Raw genomic sequence first — 18,484 nt, 5'->3', positions numbered from 1 at the left:
ACACCCACATACGCGCATGCACACAGACTCACACCACTCTAGTGCTTTTCTGTGTGTCTTCCATTCGCCTTGACTAACCCAACTCTCAGGCCAGATCCTATTTACACAGAAAATTCCTGCTACCTCAAGGTTCCCAGCCAAACCTCACCAGCTGCCTACTGCTCCGCCCTCAGAATATTTCTATTACATTCTCAAACACCCAGTAGAAATAATAACAAAAGTAGAACAACTTGGCTTGAAAACAAGAAAAGTGGCCCAGGCATACTGCTGCACACCTGAAATCACAGCACTCTAAGAAACTGAGCAGGGAAGACCCTAAGTAAGCCAAGGGTGGGCAACTTAACAAAACCCTATCTCCAGAAAGTTTTTAATTTCAAAAAGGGCTGGAAATGTAGCTCAGAGGAATCATTTCCACAAAAAATTAGCTAAATATGTTAGACACACAGATGCCACCAATCAAGGTCTTTTTGGTACCTTACTGAAATATTTATTCCAAAAATATAAAATGAATATAATGTACTAAATTTTTTAAAACTCAGGCCCATCGTCACCCAGTTTTTGCTATGCCAAAACTGTTGCTTTCCTAAATCCACAGGAACCCTGACTACAATGAGTATCTCTCTTCCTATTCAACAAAGCAACTGAGGCAGACAGGGTCTGAGGCACGTGCCGGTCCACCCCAGAGGAAGAGCGAGACTTGACCTTTAGGGCCAAGACCACCACACAGCACTGGAGGTCCTGCAAACCCGACAGCCTGGACATCAATTATGTGAGACTCAAAAGTTAACACCTCAGGCAGAGTTTTAGACAATACACACACACACCTGACAGCAAGCCATCTCCATGATTTCCTTGAACACGTCATGACTGTATGCTTCTGGATCTGGCCACACAAATGTAGGCAGATGCCTTGTGTGCATGTGTGTACGCACGTGTGTGCCTGCCTGTCTTCTCCAAATGCACAAGCACACAGAAACGTACTCATGGTGCCAGAAAGAATGGAATATCCGGACTGTGCTCAGACTGTAACAAGCCATGCAAAGGCATCCAGGGCAGCACTTTCCAGCTGCACCTCTAGCCAGCTGACCCTTCAGGTGAGAAGGCCTGAGCCTGTGGAGCACTGGGGCCAGCTGCAATCCCCAGGAGGCAGCTCCAGGGCAGGTCTGGGCTGCAGCTGCACACTGGGAGCACAGCTGGGAGGGCGGTCAACTTGAGCACCAGGCCAAGCAGTCTGTATTCTGGTGATGGCGCACACAATCTGCCTAGTGGAAGTGGTCACACCAGGCTGGACTCATCCCTCACACCAAGGGCTATCACAACCGCACCCTGCTTTCTCTAACCACTTGTAGACCCTCCTTCAACCTAACCCCACAGCTCAGGAAAGGAAAACGAAGCCACGCTTCCAGTTCATTACCTGTATGGAGGCCCCAAACTTCTCATTGCAGAGGCTACACACCAGCGCCCACCGACTGCTGGGGATGTGAGACACCTTTGTGATGGGCTCCATCTTCTCTGGGCTGCCGATGCTCACCTGGAGGTCAAAAATAGCAAAATGTGTGACACAGGCCATCAGAGGCTGAATCTGGGCTTTGGAGATGCAAAGTTCTGATGCTTCCCACAACCCAAGTCTAAACAGTGGCAGGCAATGTAGCTCAGATGGATCCCAGAGCACAGCTCAGGTGACGCACACATCCCTGGTATAAAAACGCTCAGATAACTGAGTTTCCATTGCTCACTTGAAGAGTCTGGTGGAAGAGACACTTATGAGGATAATGCATTCTACTATGCTGCAGATTCACATGGAACTTGTCAAGACTAAAGGCCCATCCTAAATATATCTAAACACTGTCGATTACAGTAGAAACTCAAGTTATTTTTAATCTTTCTTACTAAAGAAAACCATCCTCTTCAGTCAGAATACATGACTACGTTCAAAGTAGAAACCTATTAAGATAAATAAGGTATCATCTCTATTTTCCACCTAGGTCACTGAACTGTATCCTATTAATACCATACCACAAGAGCTGGTCTTACCAAGACCCAAGTCAAAAAAACCTCAATGCAAATCACCCTTAGATAATTCTCACAAGGAAGAATATACCAAATCACACACCCAAAAAATGTTGGAATTTGAATCGCAAATTATATTTCTCATAGTGAGCCATGCAAATTAAATTAGTCAAGGTCTGGGACTTGAAATAAATTAGACTAGACCTGAAATTAAAAAGGTTGAGGCTCAGTAAGAATTTAAATAAAAACCGCAGAAGTGTGACCTGGAGCACCAGGGCTTTAAGCACAGTGATGCTGCGTATGTGGTTTGCTAAGCACAAGGATTCACAGGGCGGCTCAGCCACTGGGCCACAGCCGTACCAGCTCCAGATGTGGCCTGGGGCAGGTGAGGGACGTGAGGGTCTGCAGAGATGTGTGGACACTCCCACCCCCGGTCCACTTTACCACTTCACCCAGCTCACATCCCCACTACTGTGTGTCCTGTGACACCACGACGGTGCACTGGAGATTCAGCTAAAGGTGCCACAGAGGCCAGCAGCTGAAGTTATCTTCTTATGCATCAGCTACACACTACATACGCACAAGTGGCTCCCCACCCACTACCCAGGCTCCGGACCTTCAGAGCCAAGGTGCTATGAAAGCCACACTTACCTCGGGGATCCACAGGGCACAGCTGACGTGGACCCACTTGGTTCCGCTGCGGGTGGGCTTCATGGCTCCACCCTTCTTGGGACACAGCAAGCATTTTGGCTGAACCCCCAGGGCGCATGTCCGGCACAGCCAACTACCCTCTGGCACCTTGAGGATTCCATAGCAGGCCTGCAATGTCAGAGCATATCCCCGAGGGAAAAGGAGAAAGAGAACAAAATACGGTTTTTATTTACTAATTTCAAAACCCCTTAGGAAGACTCTCATAGACCCCTACCCACCCCCACCACGCTGTTGACTCTCCCCTTGGAGAAACACCAAGCCACCTTGCAGAAGGTCCACATGTTTGGGCTCTTGAGACAGGACCCCTGTGTATCTGGCAGAAGGTGGCCCTGAACACCACCAGGAGCAGCAAGTTTCAAAATCACTGCAGAAGCCCGGCTACACCAGGAATCTGCACAGCCATAGCCTCCCAACGCTCTGGGGTCAAGCGGAGAAGCCGTCCCTTTCTGCTCTGCGGATGGCAGAGGGTTCCAGGTGAGGGGAGACAGGGCAGTGGGGACCCCTCGTTCCCTGGGCGGCACATCCTCTACCACCGGCCAACTCGGCCCCATGTGAACAGACCAAGAAAAGGGAGACACCCCAGACAAAGGGGGAATTTGGTCTCTTTCGTGGATATTTAAAACAAAGCCTGTTTTGCACAAGATGGCAAAATTACACAAGACAGCATAAACTGCAGAAATCAAGGCTTTTACAACTAAAGTAATTAAGACAACTTGAAGAAAGAAAAGGCAAACATTAAATAAGCAGAGTGAAGAAACAAAACCACAATGGTACCAGGAGCATTCGGAGAACCCTTTAAAAACCAGGCTGCTCAGAGCTTTATCCTTAAGTGACCTGAAGTCAGGAAGTCGAGAGTCACAGTAACATAGCTCCAGTTCTTCAGACAGAAAAAACACAGCCACTCCGCACTGAATGCCCAGGACGCAAGAAGGAAACCACAAGACCGAGGGCTGAGGGAAGCGAAGGAACCCTGGATCGCAGGCCCAGGAGCGTGTGTCAGCCCGTGAGTTAGCCAGCCACTGTCAGCAGACTTGAAGGGAAAAGGTCCAGTGACGCTAATGACACACTAAGGTTTCAATACTAGAGCCGCCTGTGAAGAGCTCCTTCCACAGGAAAAGCTGGTTTAAGCTAATGAAGTTTACCTTAATAACAAGCCATAAAGCATTTTGCACAAGAAAATATTAAGGAAAAAACACCATGTGATGTGGCAGTTAAAAAGCAAAGACTGGAGTGGAACTTGGAGTGGTCTTCTCCAAGCCCCCAACTACCAGGACCGGCTCTGCCGTGGACCCACTGGGAGGCACTGGACAGCCCCACCCTGTGCTGGTTGACTCATTTCTAAAGCACAGAGTAAATGCCAGCAGAAAGAATGAAAAGTCACCCAAGTAGAGGAGAAATACCAGCAACACAAAGCAACAATGGCAGTCACAGCCCATGATCACAGCACATCAAACCACAAGAATTCTCTACTGCCCAGAGACTTCCTAGGTGACCTGAAAATCCAGAGCCACTAAAATGAGCTTTACTGTGACTAAAGCAAGAGATTATGTCTCAAGAATCCCTGTCAAGATGAGCTGAGACAAGGCCACAGCAGGTAGAGGCAGATAAACTACAAGAAGGTGATAATCAAGAAATTCACAGACCAAACTTGAGTCTTCCTGAGATTGGCCACAGACTTCTCTCTTTTGTTTTGTAAATGTTTTAAATCTCAACATCACCAGGTAAAGCCAAAGTATCTCAGGACTGCCCTTTAAATCAGAAAAGCCTACCTGGGCACATGGGCCTACCTAACGCATTTCTTCACCACTGCAGTAGTACATCAGAAGAGGTGAGGCACCAAACCGTCAGAAAGCTTACACACTGCGCGGCACCCAGGCTTGCTCCGTCCCATGGGCTCACCCCGCGAGGGGCAGTTCTCTTCTCTATCCATGGCTCGGTTTACACTCTTGCTAGCAACTTTATGGATTATTAAAATATCCTCCAAAAGATATGCTGGAGTCCTAAATCCCCACCACCTCAAATTATGATCTTATTCATCACAGTCACCACCAATGCAATTATTTACGATGGTCACACTGGTGGGGCCACACATGACTCGATTGGGGTCTTATAAGGCGACAGACACCCAGGAAGGAAAAACACCACACACAGTGAGGGAGCTGCAAGCCAGGAACCCCAAAGACGGACCAAAAACCACACAACAGGGAAGAACTAGCCGTTATGCTTCACAAGGAGCCTGATCTTGTTTCTTTTTTCAAACTTTTTAGCCTCCAGAATCACAAAGTTATAATAAACTTTGACTGATTTGAGACACCCAGTTTGCGGTACTGTAGAACACAGCAAACTAAAATTCAATGCTCTTACTTGGCCCCAAGGGCGCCTGGGGTAAAGGCAGCAGCAGGACACGCTCCTAAGTCCATCGGACCTGCAGGGCGAGCAGGGTGTCTACTCGGCAGTCACACCTCTGACCATGCCAGACTGGGACAGGGCCCAGCTGGGGAGAGGCCAGGCGGGTCCAAGCTCCGCCGCTGTCCTCACGCCCGCTGCCGCCTACCTGGTGCACGCAGATGTTACACTTGTCGCAGAACACCATCTCGTTGCCGTCCTCACCGTCGGGGGACTGGCACACATCACAAACCACGTCTTCGTCATACTCGATCCCCAGTCCCTCCTCGGTCTCGATGGCATGATTCATGTTATCATAGCATCTCTGTTCGAACTCTTCCAGGACCCTTTCCATGGTGTACTCGTCTAGCTCAGGCATCCCTGGAGGAGATGCCGTAAAACCCACCTTAACAACTCGCATGAACGAATATCACAGTGAAACAATTTAAGTTTGCCTAAGTTGTAAGAATTTACAAAACATAAATAACTATCTTTGAGTGCCCCAAATTTTCTGTTTAAAAGCTTCGCAAAATCTTTCCACAGAAAGACTCTTTCAAGCAAGACTGTCCTTCATGGTTAGGCACTGAAGACATAATAAACAGAAAAATAAAAATAAATCTTGCTTGTACTCCTAGCACTCGGGAGGCTGAAGCAGGAAAATACCTGTGAGTTCAAGGCCAGCCTGAGCTACACAGTGAGGTCAAAGTTAAGCCTGAATTACACGGCAAGACCTTGTCTCAAAAAATTAAATACACAAATAGTAAGTCTAGGCCAGGGATTTAGCTCAGTGACATAAATGCCTGCCTGGCAAGTACAAGGTCAAGTTCGATCACCAGTACAAAAAAAAAAAAAAAAAAAAAGAATCAAATAAGTAAGTCCAATGCTATTAAATATACATGCTGAGACTTGGAATTTAGCTCAGTAGCATATGTACCTGCCTGGCAAGCCAGAGGTTGTGAGTTCAATTCCCAGTAACCCTCCCCCCCAAATACCACATAACATGTTAGTACACATAATAATTAACATGTATGTGCCTTTCAAAATTATCAAGTATATTATAACTAGGTTTTTCTTTTTTAAAAGTTTTCTCTCTTATTGCTTATAGCAGTGCTCTGAAAAATATTTCACTCCAAGTACTTGCATGTCTTTAACTGGATTACTCCTCCTCAGTCTCTAGTGGAACTGCACAGTTAACCAGACTCCCAAAGACCAATACAGGGAAATGCCTGGAGCAGAGGAGACAGCTCACCGTGAATCAAACAAAACACACTCTTTTCTAGAGTTTGGAAATTAGAAATTTAAAGTAATCTGATGAGTTTACAGGTGCGTGAGCTACCAGGAGGCAGGGCCTAGCAGAAGAAGCAGGTGGCCAGGAAGTATGTGTCCTCAGGCTGTTGCCTCTCACTGGGCTTCCTGACTGCCCAACAGGACAGCTTTCCTGTACCACATCCTGCCACCACGGTGTCCTACCTTGGAGTCAGCAGACCACAGACTGAAATGAATGAAAATACATCCCTCCTACTTGAAGTTGCATGTGTTAGGTATCTTTTTATAGCAACAGAAAGGTGACTGTAGAGTGATTATCACAGTACTGCCAAATGGTGGAATAACTTGTTTCGCTCTTTTGGGGATGTTTTCCATACTTCTTAACAATAAAAATAGTTGTGCTGACAAGAAAACAGCAGGGTTTTTTTTTTTTTTTAATTGTTTTGATACCAGGACTCAAACTCTCAAGACCTTTTGTTTGCCAAATAGGCTCTGTGCCACTGAGCTAAATCCCTGGCCCCACCCAATATGCATTTTAAAAATACTCAAATGCAAAAAAACAAAACACAAATACATACTTAAGATAGAAAAAAGTGTTTCATTAGTGCCTACAACTCAATGTTCATGTTCATAAACGTAAAGCTATCGAGTCAACGTCCCGTGTTTTAACAGTAGACCGGGAGGCAAACACCAATGAGCCTTGCACACACTCAGAACCTCCACTGCCTTATGAGACTCTTCATCCCAACGCTCCCACCAACCTTGGAAACACTGACTTTGAAACACTAGGCACTGTAATTCACTTTCATAAGTAAAAAGACCAACAGCAACCACCTCAAACATCTTTAGCCATGTCCCATTTATGCTACACAAATAAATACCTAGCCTATCAAAATATTCAACGGTATTTAAATTTGATTAGCCTAGTTATTATTTAAAGCACTCACAAAATCCCAACAGTCATTGAGTTAAGTCCTCTGACTTAACACAGGACACCTAAAATCTTTCAAGTGCATTATACTAGTTTTAGCTTTTTGTTTTTTGTGGTACTGGGGATTGAACCCAGGAAGTTCTACCCCCAGGCACCGCCTCTTTACCGTTTGTTAGTTTTAGATACACTCTCACTATGCAGTTCAACCGGCTTTGAACTCACTCTGGAGCCCAGGCTGGCCTCAACTGGCAGCAATCTACTGCTCAGCCTCCCGTGTGCTGGGGCTACAGAGGTCTGTGATTCCCAGTCTAGCCCTGAAATTACCACCCTACTGCCTCAGTCTCCCAAGCAGCTGGGATTCCAGGTGAGCACCACCTTAAGTACTCACTCAACTTTACTGATCTTTATAAAGCTGTAATAAACAAGGTAGAACTTTGTCATCTATGAAACCAAAATACAATAGAATTCAAGTATAAGAACTCTCTAAAAAACTTATCAAGATTATATAAAATAGGACTTCTCCAGACCCTTACTGCTCTGGTCACAGACACCTTAAGGACCAGGAGAAAGGAAATCTACTATCAAAACACTACAGTAGAAATTAACAACATTCCTGACTTGGTCTACACTATCGTGCTGGTCACAACAGCAGGCCAAGTTGCTACTATAGGCCAGTCTCTGTGCCAGGTCCCATGGAAAAACTCAGGACTTTGCCCTTGAGTGCTCTGAAGCCCACTACCACAAACACCACGAGTAATGTGCGCTGAGTGGCAACCGAGAGGTCCATGCCACCACTCCCCGGCCAGCACGGGGGCACAGGGTGCAGCTACAGTCACCCTTCAGTCCTTCTTTGCCGCCTCATTCAGCAAACCTCAAGGACAAACAGATCAGAGGAACCAACACTCCAGGTTTGGAGCAGACTGGGAAAACTGCTGTGGTGCAAACACAATGGGCGTGGCTAGAGTGGGGCTCATTTCAAGAAATAAAGAGGTGTCATGCACACCTGTAATGCCAGCGCTGGGGAGGCTGAGGCAAGAAGTTCGCTATGAATTGGAAGCCAGGCTGGGCTACAAAAGAGACTCGTCTCAAAAATCCCCCAAAAAAGTAAAAGAAATAAAGACGCCTACCACTAAAGATGGACCCTCAGTGGCATCACAGGAAAAAAAGAAAACAACACAGAACGGGACCCTGGCACTTAATTTCTTTGGGCATCATTCAGTTCCCTTAATTGAGAAGTGGGGGCCAAAAAACAGATGCTACAGTGAGAGGAACACTGCCTCCATCCTCAACCCTGCCCTCATGAGCTCTGTTCTGCTCTATGAGTAGCGCCAGCCTCTGCATCTCCCTGTCCTCCTGCTTCAGCCACACGGGCTGACCGTGGAGGAGCCCCCGAGACTGACAATGAAGCTGAGCTGAGCAGGCTTCTCCACACAAGCAGAGCTGGCACCACTCACTCCGGATGCGTCTCAGCATAAGGTGATGAAACAACAACCCGCGTGCTCTCACCCATCTCTTTGAACTCTTCGTTGGTCAGTTCCAGCCATGCAGCGTCCATGTCATTGAGGTCATAGCGACACACACTGTCAGCCAGCGAGCGGATATCAACGTAGCCCAACTCGGGAGGCTCAGAGCCCGATGAGACGATGTATTTCTTGGGCCTGATGAACATGAGGGACTTCTCCTCCGACACAACCCTGGTTAACAAAACAGCCAAATCATCCTTTCCAGCTCCTTCAGGGAGGTGTGCCACAGTCCCAGGTGCAGCTTCTTCCCTCACCCTCCAAAGCCTAGGTCCTCCCCAGGTTCATATAAAGCATAGGCTTAAAATCCAAGAATACGCCAGGTATGGTGGCAATTCCAGCACTTGCAATTCCAGCACTGAAGGCTGAGGCAGGAAGATGGCAAGTTCAAGACCAGCCTGGGCTACTTAGGGACCCTTTCCCAAAGTCTGAGGAGAGAGGGGAAGAGAACAAAAAGGAGAGGTAAGGGGGACAGGTGATATACTTCCATGTGAGCGTCCTGGACTCAAAGTCCAGTACCAAGCCTGAGGGGTGGAAAGTGTCTATATTGGCCAGCCCTGGTGGGGAGGTCAGTAAAACAAGGCTTGCCATGTGCAGGTTCTTGAGAACATCTAAGAAAAGATAAGCCAGTCAAGCTAAGCAGGCATAGAACACACCAAGCAGCCAAGGGCAGAGACATGTGAACGATCACCTTACAACACATTGCTAGAGAGAAAAAGGTAGGCACTGGCCACCGTGACTAAGAACCTGAGAACCTGACAGTTCTGGCCAAGCAGGGACTCTCCCCACCCAAACATGCACTCACAGACAGAAACACAAGGCTCTTCCCTCCTACAGCCACACTCTCCTGCGCTCTTGCCTTCCTCCTCAACCCGTTTAGGACAAGGGCCACCGTGAGAAGAGCATGCCAGCCCCAACTGTGAGCCGGGCCTTGCCCCTCCGAGGCCCCAGGGCCCCCGTGCTCCTCCACATCTGTGCCTTGGCAGTTTGTGTCGGATCAACAGGTTGCCCAGAGTTTGTAGAAGCATTTTTAGTGCCCTTATCATTAAAGGGAGTGATTTTATCTGTGACACTGAGATAGGACACTGAGGGATTCATTTCTCCTCCTGCAGCAAAGGCAAGGTTTCAAGTGAAAACTCCACAAGGACCGTCAGTGCTCACTGCTTTCAGCCTGGGCTCCAACTGCAACTGCAGCACTCAGCGGCGCACCTCGGATGCTGAAGCTGGGGGTGCACGCTGCGCACAGGCCAGGACACGGCCTCTAGGGCACCTGAGCCCCACCCGCTGGCAATGGGCCACAAAGACCTACACATCTGCCGCCTGGAATAGACTCCTCGGGAACCCCAAAATGAAACAATCAAATAGGATCAAGTGCTTGAAGAGATTGGTGGGTGAGGGCCAAGCGGTTAAGTTCAGTCCATCATCAGCAATGGTAAAAGAGGCCATTTTGCAAAGTTACCCCGTGCTGCAGCAGAGAAACCAGCTGCTGGTCAAACGCAGAGGGCAATGGACCCTTTCCCTAAAAGGTCACAGGGAGCTGCACAATGGTGAAACGAGCAAACTGAGAAGTGTCAGGAGGGCCTGCCCCAAGACAGGTAAGTATCTGTCAGCAGGTCCAGAAGCTGTCACACAGCAACACCTGGGATTCTGTCAGGTAAACTCCTTGTCTAAAAGCCCTGGCCCGCCAGGTCCCCACACCTGTCCTCCTGCACAGGTAGAATCAAGCACTTGCCCCAGAAGCACCATTGCTAGTATCCACATCACACGCATGTACATGTGCACACACAGTCAAGCACCAAAATTCCACCCCAGCCAGCCACTCTCCAAATAGCCCTGGGCACCTCCTCCCCGGGCTGCCACTTCACTTTGTGACTCAACTCTTGTTCCTGCCACATCTGTAAGTCCACTGAGACCTTGCAGTATATTTACTGCCAACTCAGAAGCTGTCTCTTTTGAGGCTCCCAGATAGAGGGAAAGAAATGCATGGTGGGGTGGAGAGGCAGAATCCTCTCCGCAGGCATCTCTACCTTGCCACGGGCTGCGGGATGGTCCCTGGGCTCACAGGCACCTGGACACCCTTCTCCCACTCCTGTCTCCAGGGGTCTGCCAACACGTAGTACTCATCAGGGTTCAGCTGGTAGGAGTCGTGCAACTTCATGGCGGTGATCAGGTCTGTCCTAAACACCTGGACAGGAGAGAAAGGGACACTGACATTTGATATTTGCATTCTTTCCCAGAGCACTGGCAGCTGCAGGGTAACCATGGAGCTGCAGTGTAATAAGGTCACTGTATCAACACAGAACAAGTCTGACCTATTACAGAAACCCTTTGCCTGACACACCTGGTACCTCGCTCGGGCCTGGGTGGTGGCAGCTGACACAACACTGCCCTCTCCCTTCCTCAGTCAACACGACAGAGCAGGCACAGCAGTGCCAACGGTACATCAACAGAACACAAAGCCATCTCTGTCCTCCACCAAACGAAGGACTCTCAAATTCACCAAGAGGAATGCTGAACACTCACCCTACAAAGTCTTGGGCAGAGGGGAAATACCACACTTTAAACCTCATCTCTGCTAAAATTAAAATGGGAGCTGCTCTTTAGGTCAGGGTTTAGAAATAAAATGCCACTGACCATACAACTACACAAGCTACTATTACTCAAAGCTCCAGCCTAATCTCCTACATCGAGTACAACCACAAGACCCTGCAGCCCAGGGCGCCAGGACACACGGCCATGTGTCTGGTGATAGCAAGGTTCAGGACAAGGACAACGTGTCAACGAAGTACCTGGCAAAAGCACAATTCTGAGAAACATGGGAGAGAAGTAGGAAGAGGCCACCGAGCGCCATCAGAGGCAGGCTTGCAGACTGTTCACTGCCACACGCCTCCATGCCCTGGCCAGGGGCAGGACGAAGGAGCCCAGAACACACTCCACCGTGCCAAAAACAGACCCATAATTCCAAAAGCGCCCCTCTGCCAAGACAGCACCCCAATTCCTCACCACAGGAAAAAGAAGAGAATATCCTCAAGGGCGATTTCCCTACACCTGCTCCTCTGAGCCTCACAGGCCTGGAGTACCCCATGGACCAGGGTCGGCCCCCACGGAGCGCAGCACAGCACCCTCCCACAGTCAAGGCTGCACAGCTGGCTCCCTCGTCCCATCCCCAGCCCACTCAAGACGGCTAAGGGCTACACAAGGAAGCTCCGGCCTTGGCCTGGGTGGTACCCAAAGCTGTGTTTGGCAGTAAGCAAGCCTGCATCTGCAAGCTGCCCTTGTTTACACAAGCCACAATGCAGAACCCTCTCCTCTAGGTCAGGGAGTTCTTTCCTGTGCTGTTAAGAGCAATTCAGACCATATGCCTGCTAATAGGTCCATATTTGTTTCTCCTGATGGCTTTTCAGGTTGGTGATCACTTTAATAAGCCTCATCCTAATCAAGTCTGGGGCAGTGTCTTGGTAAAAAGGCCACTTCTCCAGGCTGCCTTTCCAACCTGGGCTTCCCCCAGTCCTCATTTCTACAGTCCTATGAAGGAGAAAGAGCCTGCTCATACATCTTGCACAAAAGTACACCAAACACCAGGTTCTTAAAGCAGGCATCCAGCCCAGAGTTATCTCCTAGCTCCAGAGAAAAGTCCTCTAAACCCAAGCCATGTGTCCACACCTTCAGGAAGCACACAGCCCATCTAAGTCACACCAGTAAATCCACAATTGAGTTCGCCAAAGATGGGGAACCAAACTGAAGCAGCCAGGTGAGAAAGGGCAGCCCAGTTCACATATTAGAGAAAGGCTGGTCAAGAGCCAAACAGACCCCTCAGATGGCCTGTGCTCACAAGTCCTCGGCAGAGCTCAGCATGAGAGACAGCTATGCACAAAGAAGACAGGTCAGGGACACGGCCACCACGAGGACCCTGCTGCTTGGCTCCGGGCTGGATGAGCACTCCAGTGCCACTGCTGGGCCCGGCTCACAGCAGTCAGGGCCCCTTGCACTCTCCTTTGCTGAAATAATAGCAGCTCAGCATGCACATCAAAGACACACTTTTAGGCTTAGGAAAGCAGCAAGGAAGCAAGTGCTGCAGGTCACTTGAACAAGAGCCTGGAATGAACCCAAGGGAATGAAGGGCCACCTTCCTACCATCCCCAAGCCTCTGCCAACACGTGAGTGCCTCTAGGACGGTTCTCTGCAATCCCAATGGACGTGTATGCTCCTCACAGGGGCTGTAATTATGGGCCAATCGACCTTCCACTCATTGACACAGCACATGCCTGGCTTCCCTATCACATCCCCACTCCAAGGAATGCCTGCCTCACTCTGCACTGCCATTCAGCATAAAGCCAACTTCGAAGCCATCCCATCAAAAAAAGCAGCAAAAACCCTAAAGTTCAACACAAAACTTTTTCCATAACCTGCTCAGTTAAAAACTAAAATAAACCAATGCGTCCTCTTTGAATCCTCAGAGCCCAGCAAAGGTTAGCAGAGAGAATCTCAGGACCAGTGAGACCCCCTAACCAAGCAAGGCCCCGGAGAGCCACACCTAAAAGCAAGCCAAGATAGAAAGATAAACAACAAATACGGGGCAGCAGGGGAAACATAAGATGGGAAACAAATTGAGAAAGGGGAGGGAGCCTGAAGCATAATCCCCAAAACAAAACTCCCAGAATTACATTGGGTTGTTGCCAAATGAGCCACAAATTCATGGCTAAAACTAACTTGAGGCTGGCAGTGACTTGGCAGCAGCTGAACCCGCTCATCTCCTGGCCAGAAGAAAAGTTGTTGGAAGCCAGCGAAGATGGAACAGGAAAGGAAAAAAAGAATACAATTAATAATAATAGCTAACATTTTACTGAGCACTTTTTATGTGCCAGGAACTATTCAGGTGCTTTGTATGCATGAGTCTACATGTACCAACCCACTTACTCCTCGGGGGAATCCGGTGAAATACACACCTGTGTTACACCATCTGACAGGAGTGTAAACTAGGGTGCCAGGAGTTTAAGGAACTTGCCCAGGGCTGCACACAGACACAATCGAGCAGGAGTGTGTGGGAGCATGTACTCGTGCATACAGGCGTGTGACATGCACAGTCAGGCAAGCGTTCGGGAAGTACCTCCGAGGGCTTCCGGTCTTCATGTCTGGAGCAGGGACTTCTCCTGTGCTGGGACCGGGAATTCTGGGACCACGTAGTTGACAGGCCTGAAGAAACACAGACCAGATTAGAAAGTGCACAGGTTACTACTGAGTTCTCAGGGTGCTCTTCTCCCCACGCTCCTCAAGGCTCACCTCGGTGATGCTCCATGATGCCCCACCCCGGCCCTCTTGGAGCTCTTCACTGTCACCCCTCATCTGAACTCATCTTCCAGTGCAGGCCTAGGGGACCACAGGTGGGTGCAGGAACAGCAAACAAGCAGACAGCAGGCAGGGGAGCAGGCTTCTTGCAGAGGTCCGGGCTCACATATTACACACACACTGGAAAACACCTCCTTACCGCTGCAGTTTTCAGTACACTCTACAGATCCCAAGATCACTATGCTGAACTCTAGCGCCACACCCAAAACATTATAAAGAAAATTTTAACTCCATAGGCAGAAAACTTTGGCATTTCCTAAAACAAAAAACCTCCAAACAACCTCAACATTGCTAATTCTACTTTCCCATGAAAGCGCCAGGGGCTCTCTTTCCCCCTTTCTCCCAAAGTGCCCTAATACCATCGAATGGCCTGTCAGAGGCACTCAGGTCTCATAACTACCACCAAGGCTGAGCTCTCCTCTGGCCCGAGACCCCCTGGCAGCGCAGATGGCACCACGATGGTTAAAATGCTCCATCTGCCTCCATGCAGTTTTTTTTCCTGGATCCATGCTCTGACTTCTTCCTCTTCTATGCTTCCATAAACAGTGGCACTTCCAACCCAGAACACAGAAGAGACTATCACACATACATTTCTAGACTGAGCCTCCCACAGACTCCAGATCCAATCTGAACTTCACATCACACACCAACTCCAGGGTGTCCCTTTGATCTGTGAACTCAGCGTTCTAAATACTGAATTGCACATTTAAACCATTCCTCTGCCATGTATATCCCTACTTCACCAAGTAGTACCTCCATGTCCACTTGAGGTCAGAAACCTACATCATCTAAACTCTCCTCTGACTTGGGATCCATGATCAAAAGAACTTGCCAGTACCCTGCAATTCCAGTTTCTTTTCTCCACCTGTGTCCTGGCTTCTATTAGTCTGTTACAGAGAAAATTACAGAGGTTCCTTCTTGGTGGGTGCCAAATTGCTTCAAAAGACTCAAAACATCCCTTACAAACACTATAGTTTTTGTCCAACTTTTTAACAACTACCTCCAAGTCCCATCTTTAACGATCAGCATCCCAATTCTAAACACTACACTATACCACTTTCCAGAAGTTAACCCCAAAAAGAGAAAAGCCAAAGCATGAGGAGCTCAACTGGTGCAATCAATTATTACTCAAATTGAAGCCTCCATCCCTACAGAATCCAGGGTAAAGGACAGTCTTAAAGCACCAATGAGGCCTTGGGGACATTATGAAATAGATTCTGTACTTAAGCCTATCATCAGATTTGCAACAACCAAGACTAAAGAGGATTGCTGAGCTTGTCTCCGACAGGCAAGGAGTCAGGTCTACCCTTTGAGCACCTGTTCTGTGACCAGTTACTAGGTCAACTGGCTGCTGTTACATCAACAAACTGGATTTTCTACATGTGGACTCATGGCATCTCAGTAAACACTTTAAAATGTTTTACTACTGCACTGAAAGAAATATTCTGGGGACGTTGGGGTAAGGCCAACTTGCAGAGTTTCTGTATCTGCTCATTACAGGGAAAATGAAAGGCAGAAACCAAGTTAAGAACACGGAAGAGAAGGTGGCTGAGTCGCTAATTTTCTACCTTCTCCTCTGGGGGGCCAATCTCCAATGGCCACAGGCTGGAAGGAGAAAGAGGTAAAGAACATACAACGTCTAGATGGGATTTCCAAAAATTCCAGAGAGAAAAAGATGCCTTGGGGCAGAGACGGATGAGCCCTTCATTTACTATGAAAAGGGTTACAAATACAGGCCAAACCTAAAAATTTAAAAAGAATCACTCCATTTCTGTACTATATGGACTGGAGGGCCCTTAGAGCCAAATATTTTCAGTTACAGCAGAACAAAATTGAACAACAATTTTGTTCATTCTTGCAGAACAAACAAATTTGTTCATTCTTGGGTTTCATGACCAGGAATCCTCCTGGGATCGGTCAGGATCCCTCCCCAAGTATTTTCCAAGGTTCCCAGGAAGCTTGCTGCTTTATAGGCACAGAATGCAACCTGAGTAATGACACCCATTTGGTATACACCACCCAGTAAGAAAAAAGAAGGCACTATGAATACAAACAACATAAATAAATATTAAAATAATTATGCTGAGTGCAAGAAGCTGGGCCAATAAAAGGGCACATACTGCATTTACCCCACTTATATAAATACTTGGAAAATGCAAACTAATCTACAGTGACAGGAAGCAGATCATTAGTTAGAGAAAAAGGAGGGAAAGAGTTTGATTTTGATTATATCATGGGTATAAACATGTCAAAACATATTAAAATGTACATATGAAATATATGGATCACTACATGTCAGTTACCCCTCAATAAAACTATTATTATCACTGAAATACCATCCATTCACAGTGAAGAAAAAGAAACAGCTCTGTATTCGCCTCGCATGGGTGATGTGTCTAAAGCCCAGACTTGGCTGCTGCTGACCAGGTGAGAAGTGATGAGAGGGAACCACAGGGCTTGGCTGTGAGACCCCTTCCTCCTGACTCTCTTGCTCACATCAAAGGCAGGCAGTTACTCTATGAAGAGCCATTAGCAGAAGGCATGGGATTCACAATGTCATATATAGGCTAAATGCCAGTGCTGTGCATACAAGAAATTCTCAATATTTTTTTTTTTTGAGAAGTGGACAAAAAGAACTGAAGGAGGCAGGCACTAGAAATCTACTTCTGTTTTACCTAACAGAAGATATGCTTTTGAGCTCAAAGAAAATGAGGTCAAGAAAAATAAAGCAACATTCAAAGGCAGATGGGCGAGGCCACCGCTTCCTGCTTGGAATGCGGCTCGTCTATGGAAGCATTCATGGGAGTCACTGTCTCCCCATTATTACACCAGAGCCCTCCCGACAGCCACACGCTGGCCCTGCAGGTCAGGAGGCTACCCGAATATTATCAAAACATACTGCATTCATCATTCATTCTTAACTTTAAAAACCATGTTACAAAACTTTTCATAAAATGTAGGGAGTAGGGTAGATCAAACTAGAATAAAGAGTATTTCAAATTCTGAAAGGACGGAAACAATTAATTTACACTATCACAAAACACCAGAATTGGTTAAAACTGTGCTACAAGTACACTTGGTTGGTGTTGCCCTTCGCTGAGGGGTTTGCTAGTGTTCAATGACAAATGAAAAAATATGACAAGTGAAACTTGTTTTCTTTTCTTTTGGCTTCCAGGAGAGTAACTGAGAACTCTAAAGTCGTTTTATTGCCATTGATATGGTAATATTATTACCTACATTCAAGTCCATACAAGTGTCAAAAAAAAAAATTGTATCTTTTTTTTTTGAGACTGTCTTGCTATGTAGTGCAGGTTGGCCTTGGACTCATTTATGTAGCCCAGGAGGGCCTCAAACTCTCGGCGATCTTCCTGCCTTAGCCTCGAGAGTGCTGGGATGACAGGCCTGTGCCACCATACCCAGTTCAAGTGTCAAATTTAAATGACTTAAAAATTTTTGACATGTCTGCTGTGCAAGCAACAATGATTCTATAGTAAACACTGTTTTTTTTTTTTTTTTTTTTTGCCTTTTTCCTTTTTATCGGTATTGGGGATCAAACTCACGACTGCCTGCTTGCAAGGCAGGCGCTTATGCCGCTGAGATAAACCTCCAGCCCCCAACACTGTCTTTTTTTAACCTCTCTTTAAGACAACCTCAGGGATGAGAGTTCTGAAAGGCACGCGGCGCAGAGTATGGATCCTGACTGCACAACTCTGAGCCCTTCTTTCTAGTCCCATTACATATCCTGAACACTCCTTCTGAAATATGAAAAATAGCCTCCTGTCTTACCCTAGATCTACAATAGGGGAAAACCTCAAAAGTAAATCTAATACACATGGAACACATCGCTGCACGTGTGGCTCCAATGTGATAGTTTCTTAGGCTGCAGCATGCAAGAAAGGATCTGAAACTGGAATAAACCTTGGTCACAACCTATATACATCTTGCCACTGACCAAATGGTGACTCTCCTATGCCTCTGACACTGCATCTGGACACTAAATAACACGCTGCATAAAAGGGACTGTCAGGAGTGTTAAAACAGCTTGACACTTAACATGCAGTGCCGACCAAGTACCCCAGCCCGACACCGTCACACTGCACCAGTGCACAGACCTGACACACACCCTGGGCACCACTTACAAGTGAAGCTGTCCCTGTGAGAGTAAAGGGATGCCACACACAGTTCTCACCTGAAACTAAGCAAACTTAAAGTACTTGCTGAAATAGGGGCTGGGGATTTAGCTCAGCAGCGTAAGTGCCTGCCTCGCAAGCAGGCAGTCGTGAGTTCGATCCCTGGTACCGATAAAAACAAAACA

General features: G+C 47.5%; 1 protein-coding gene across 8 annotated transcripts in view; it reads right to left on the bottom strand.

Moving 5' to 3' along the window:
* Jade1 (jade family PHD finger 1) overlaps window positions 1-18,484 on the bottom strand; it is a 65,247-nt gene that overhangs the window by 15,127 nt on the left and 31,636 nt on the right. For 6 of the 8 annotated variants that reach the window (XM_063260766.1, XM_063260760.1, XM_063260761.1 and 3 more), the window contains exons 3-8: window positions 13,931-14,016; window positions 10,851-11,008; window positions 8,810-8,997; window positions 5,276-5,487; window positions 2,662-2,829; window positions 1,415-1,531 (exon numbers count right to left, since the gene is read on the bottom strand). In XM_063260766.1, the coding sequence (XP_063116836.1) occupies window positions 1,415-1,531; window positions 2,662-2,829; window positions 5,276-5,487; window positions 8,810-8,997; window positions 10,851-11,008; window positions 13,931-14,016 (929 nt within the window). Of the gene's footprint in view, window positions 1-1,414; window positions 1,532-2,661; window positions 2,830-5,275; window positions 5,488-8,809; window positions 8,998-10,850; window positions 11,009-13,533; window positions 13,578-13,930; window positions 14,017-14,103; window positions 17,669-18,484 lie in introns of those variants that run through there. The other 2 variants (XM_023560406.2, XM_063260767.1) reach the window with 2 other exon arrangements.

This window comes from Cavia porcellus, unplaced genomic scaffold (assembly GCF_034190915.1).
Source record: "Cavia porcellus strain 051 isolate PalLab524CR breed Dunkin Hartley unplaced genomic scaffold, mCavPor4.1 scaffold_14, whole genome shotgun sequence".
NCBI lineage: Eukaryota > Metazoa > Chordata > Mammalia > Rodentia > Caviidae > Cavia > Cavia porcellus.
This window is presented reverse-complemented; position numbering and strand designations above follow the sequence as displayed.